The 4,749-nt window shown below is 39.9% G+C and overlaps 1 protein-coding gene across 1 annotated transcript; it reads right to left on the bottom strand.

Moving 5' to 3' along the window:
* Nucleotides 1-399: 399 nt before the first annotated feature.
* On the bottom strand, nucleotides 400-2,903 carry LOC113282979 (RPM1-interacting protein 4-like). Its single transcript, XM_026532084.1, has 5 exons — nucleotides 2,855-2,903; nucleotides 2,541-2,725; nucleotides 1,296-1,853; nucleotides 856-1,041; nucleotides 400-723 (listed from the first exon to the last, which is right to left on the bottom strand). Exons 2-5 carry the CDS (start codon nucleotides 2,544-2,546, stop codon nucleotides 703-705), a joined length of 771 nt encoding a protein of 256 aa, XP_026387869.1. The 5' UTR covers nucleotides 2,547-2,725; nucleotides 2,855-2,903; the 3' UTR covers nucleotides 400-702.
* Nucleotides 2,904-4,749: the final 1,846 nt, after the last annotated feature.

A 4,749-nucleotide genomic window follows, 5' to 3' on the forward strand; every position in this document is an offset into this window, starting at 1 on the left:
AGTAGGGATGGGGTCTAAACTGGTTGGTTTTTCCAAACTGACCGAAGAAATGAACCATAGGCCTGAACTAGTCGGCTACCTGAAACTGACAGAAAAACTGCACAGTGGGCCTGAGTGGACGTGCGCAGGAGGGATGAGGTCTGGACCTGTCGGTTCTGTGGAGTTGACAAGAGGAGGACAGGTTGTAGAGGAGCTATTTGGATAAGAACAATGACTGGGTTCAGACGCAAGAAAAAGAAAAGGGAGATTGAACAGACTGAACCTGTAGAATCTTCAACCTTGGTAGCTTAAAATTTAGTTCTGAACAATTTTCCGCATCGATGATTTAGTCGTAGAATCACCCGCAATGCTACTACAATACAATTACAACGCAGTGGAACTCAGCACAAGAAACTGTCATGAGGAGATGATGTGACCTTGGTTAAAATTGAATAAGACATATATACTATCTCCAAGAAATGAACAACTTTATAAATTACAAACAATTCAAAGAATGGGATTCGTTATTGTTTTACTCGTGACAATATGATCACAATAACGGAAGAACACGGGTAAAAGACAGTTACATACAGGAGAAAGGAATAGCAAAAACAGGGAACTTTTTTTCACAAAACTTCACATTTATCATCTCCAAGACCAGGTAAAGATGCATTTCTGGACACTAACTTGGTTTCTAGACAATCTTCCTTATAGATGAGCCTTTTAGAGAAAGCAACAAGCCATCTGAAGTAAAAAAATAAGACAAAAGAAAACGATAATTTAATTTAATTTAGATCATAGAGGTACCAAACCGCAAATCCAAAGACTGACAACCAGCAAGCAACTGAAAAGAAGTTTTTTGTGAACAAATTATACCTTAGCGTCATGTCTAGGCTTTCCACGGATGGGAGCCTCCTCCTGTTGCGGGGTGTTTACGTTTGCAGCAATTTGTTTTTTCTCTTCCCGCACGACATTGAAGATTTGTGTATACCCGGCACCTGCATTGGGGTTCTTCTCATCCCAATCACCAAATTTTGGTAGCACAGTTGCGGGTCTCTGTTGCTGTCATATAGAAAATGCACAATGTTATTACCAAATCAAGCTTGCACAAACTAGTATAAACTTTGAGTTAAGAATAGCTCCCGGAGACAGATTTAGAACACAAATCACAAATCATAGGCAGGCAGGCTTTCTAAGGTGGCATTTGGTCAATAATTTGAAAGCCAATCTACTCCCTCAAGCAGATTTTGACATGTATAAAACTGAAATGCACCTCATAAGAGTAAATAATGCAGAAGGATCGGGAAGAAAATTACTGGTCGTCTGTTTGGAGTTGAGCCAGCGTTGTTTCCAGACGGTTTATTTTCCCATGAAGGAGAAGGAGATACACCTGCTCTGCCTCCATTGTTAGCCTGATATCCCCCATTGTTTGCCTGATATGGGTGATGCGGAGATTGTTCGGTTCTGGCATTGTTCTGTGGAACGGTAGGTCTTCTGGAGTTATCCCTGGAATTTGCACCACGATCATTACTATTCTGTTTATTATATGAATCAGCAGCTGGGGGTCCTCGAGCTGCAGGATTCGGGCGTGGTTGATAATCATTTTGTCTGCCTCCATTATCGTTTGTTCTAGTTGACCGGTTGTCGGTTTGGGGCCTTGCTTGTACCACTTGTTCAGGTCTAGTACGAGAAGAATTGGATTTCACTTGCGGTTGTTGTGGTTGAGCAGGAAAAGCGGATGGGTTTTCATTAGGATCATTCGGATTCATTATCTTCCCATTTTTGCCTTTCCTTGCATTATCAAAATAAGCTGTGTAAAGAACATTTTCTCCACCATTTCCCCAGTTGCCAAACTGAGGTACGTGTGCACGATTCTGCGAGAAAAAAATCAACAGTATGAGCTTTTCTTTTGTTACAGTTTAAGTCACTCAGAAATTGATACCACGTTGCATTTCCACTTTGCATAGAACCATTTATACAAATGTTAACTAGAACCATTTTAACCATTTTCTATAACTCTATATGCAAGCCTGAGTCTGGTTATTTTATGAAAGCAAGGAGTGTTTAATGTAGAACTCGGCAACCTAGCATCAACGATCGGAATCACGGAGTACAGATTACTTGCCCAAGAAAATTCTTGAACAGATGAAACCCCTACAGACCTGAAAAAGTTTTCTTCTATCAACAATCAAAGATTAAAACAACAGCATGAGCTAAATTGTCCGTAAACCAATTTAAATGCTTCCTGAATTCTAATTGCATCAATTGACAAAACCACAGAAAACACCCCTTTCTTCAGTTTTCACATCATCGTCAGAAGATTTTTTACAAGCACCTCAAATATGAACCAGAGAATGTTATGCATGTTGTACCAAAAGCCAGAAAACAACGAGGTTCAGACATGAAGGGGGGGTGGGGGGGAAAGAAACTTCCATCAAAACGAACCCAAATCAGCAAATGAAACGATCAACAACCTAAACCACCATAATCCTATCATAATTCTCAACCCCCACAACAAAAAAATCATAAAAATTGAGAGAGAGAAAGAGAGAGAGACTCACAGCCATTTTAGGTTCAGAAGATATTGAATTTTTCTTATACAATCACCACCAAAAAATGCTAACTGCTTCTGCTTCTCAATATAGAAAAGGATCAAAGACACGGTGGTGGAATCAGAAGAAGAAGAAGATGAATGAAAAGACGAATTAAGAGATTCACCAACTTCTTCTTCTTCTTCTTCAAAAACCTGTTAGAAGAAAACAAAGCATAATACAATGAAAAGATATCGTGTAAATATATTGATTCATCAAAAAGTTTGAATTTTTCTTGAAAATGATTAAAGAAATAGAGAGAAAAAACGAAGAACATTTCGTACCCGTTGTCATTGACCTGAGCCACCTTTTGACCTTTCCAACCGTTCTTTGTCTCTTTTAAGCACAAATCCATCTCATCCCTTAAGCCGTATACGTTATCAGCCAACTAACCTGTAACTAACAAACAACTCATTTGTCTAGCTTAAGGCTGCACAAGACCCGGTCCGATTTACCTGTACCGACCCGGACCCGAAAGACCCGGACTCGAACCAATCCGAACCCGGAGTTACCGGTACATGTACCGGTTCTGAATGTTGATACCCGGTATAGACCGGTACAGGTACCGGTTCTGGGCTATTCCCGGTCTGTACCGAACCGAAAAACCCGGTAAATTAGAGCCATTGATATCTTTTAAGATATTACATCCTAGCCGTCCCTTTTAGGTTTAGTCTCATCTTCAACTCCAGGTACAGGTATAGGTACTGGTCCTGGTCTTGGTACAGATACAGGTACAGGTACCTTCGTTATTTTGAACTTAAGTTGTAATGTTGAACTTTATATGTTAAGTTAGTTTGTTGTTAGCCTTTGTGTTTCAAAATTTGGGTAAAAAACCCGGTACCGGTCTGGAACCGGACCGGTCTTACCAGTACAGGTACAAGTCCAGGTACAGGTACAGATACAGGTACACAAATTGAGGAACCGGTCAACTCCATGTACGGGTACCGGTTCCACAAAAAACCCGGTCCGAACCGGTCCATGTGCAGCTCTAGTCTAGCTAGTTATTTCCCTGTCACATATATTCTTACCTGTTGTTCGTGATAGGATATACGAATACACCCCGCTACGAGTATTTTAGCTGGTATATGCATGACTCTACGTAGATACCTAGTGTAAAAAATTATTGGATAAATGCGAAATGTTCGGAGATTACAGAACGATAACACGCTACGTCGTCAAGTCAAAAATTCATGCTGGTAGTTGTGTTTTCTGTATCATTTTTTCTCCTCTATTGATTTTTTCAGGATAACTACTAAGGTTACAACTTGTTATTTAAATATTTTAGTGTAATATTTTAGGCAGAAAGGAGAAGTTGTCTCTCACGTTGTCCATTCAATGTAGAATCTTTTTACTTCTTCTTCATTGGAAGCCAAAGAAAGACAACTGAAAAAGCTAGAAGTGTATATTTGGTGAATATCTTCCACAAGACTTGTGGAGATATTAGAGTCTTATTTATACTGAATAATGGAAACAAGATAAGTTACAGACTCTAACTGAATCCAAAGACTGAAAACAAATTCAAAATATCAATGACTCAGCTGACCGTAAATATTGCCATATGACTCTCAATGTGAACTCAATCAGCTGACTAAGTTACACAGCTGTATTCTTATCTCTAACACCCTCCCTCGGAGTTGACGGACGTTCAACTTGTCTCGGAGAAGTTGGAACCTTGGAGATGATAGACCTTTGGTAAAGATATCCGCCAGCTGATCTTTGCTGCTGATAAACTTCACATTCAGTTGTTTGCGTGAAACTCTTTCCCGCACAAATAGTCTATTTCTATGTGCTTTGTGCGAGCATGGAATATTGGATTAGCTGTGAGATACGTTGCCCCTAGATTGTCACACCATAGAGTTGGTGATGCACATCGAATTCCTAGCTCCTGCAGTAATGACTGAATCCATATAAGCTCATAGGTTGCAATGGCCACACCCTGATATTCAACTTTTGTGCTTGATTTGGAGACCGTTTTTTGTTTTCTTGCACTCCACGAGATGAGATTACCCCCAAAGAATATACAGTAACCACTCGTGGATCGTCGATCATCTAGACTACCTGCCCAGTCTGAATCAGAATAAGCAGACATAGTATAATCTTGACTAGGTTTAATGAAGACACCATAGTCTAATGTATGCTTCAAATATCGCTGAATTTGTTTAACAAGCTCCCAGTGTTC

Source organism: Papaver somniferum, chromosome 5 (assembly GCF_003573695.1).
Source record: "Papaver somniferum cultivar HN1 chromosome 5, ASM357369v1, whole genome shotgun sequence".
NCBI classification, from domain to species: Eukaryota; Viridiplantae; Streptophyta; class Magnoliopsida; order Ranunculales; family Papaveraceae; genus Papaver; species Papaver somniferum.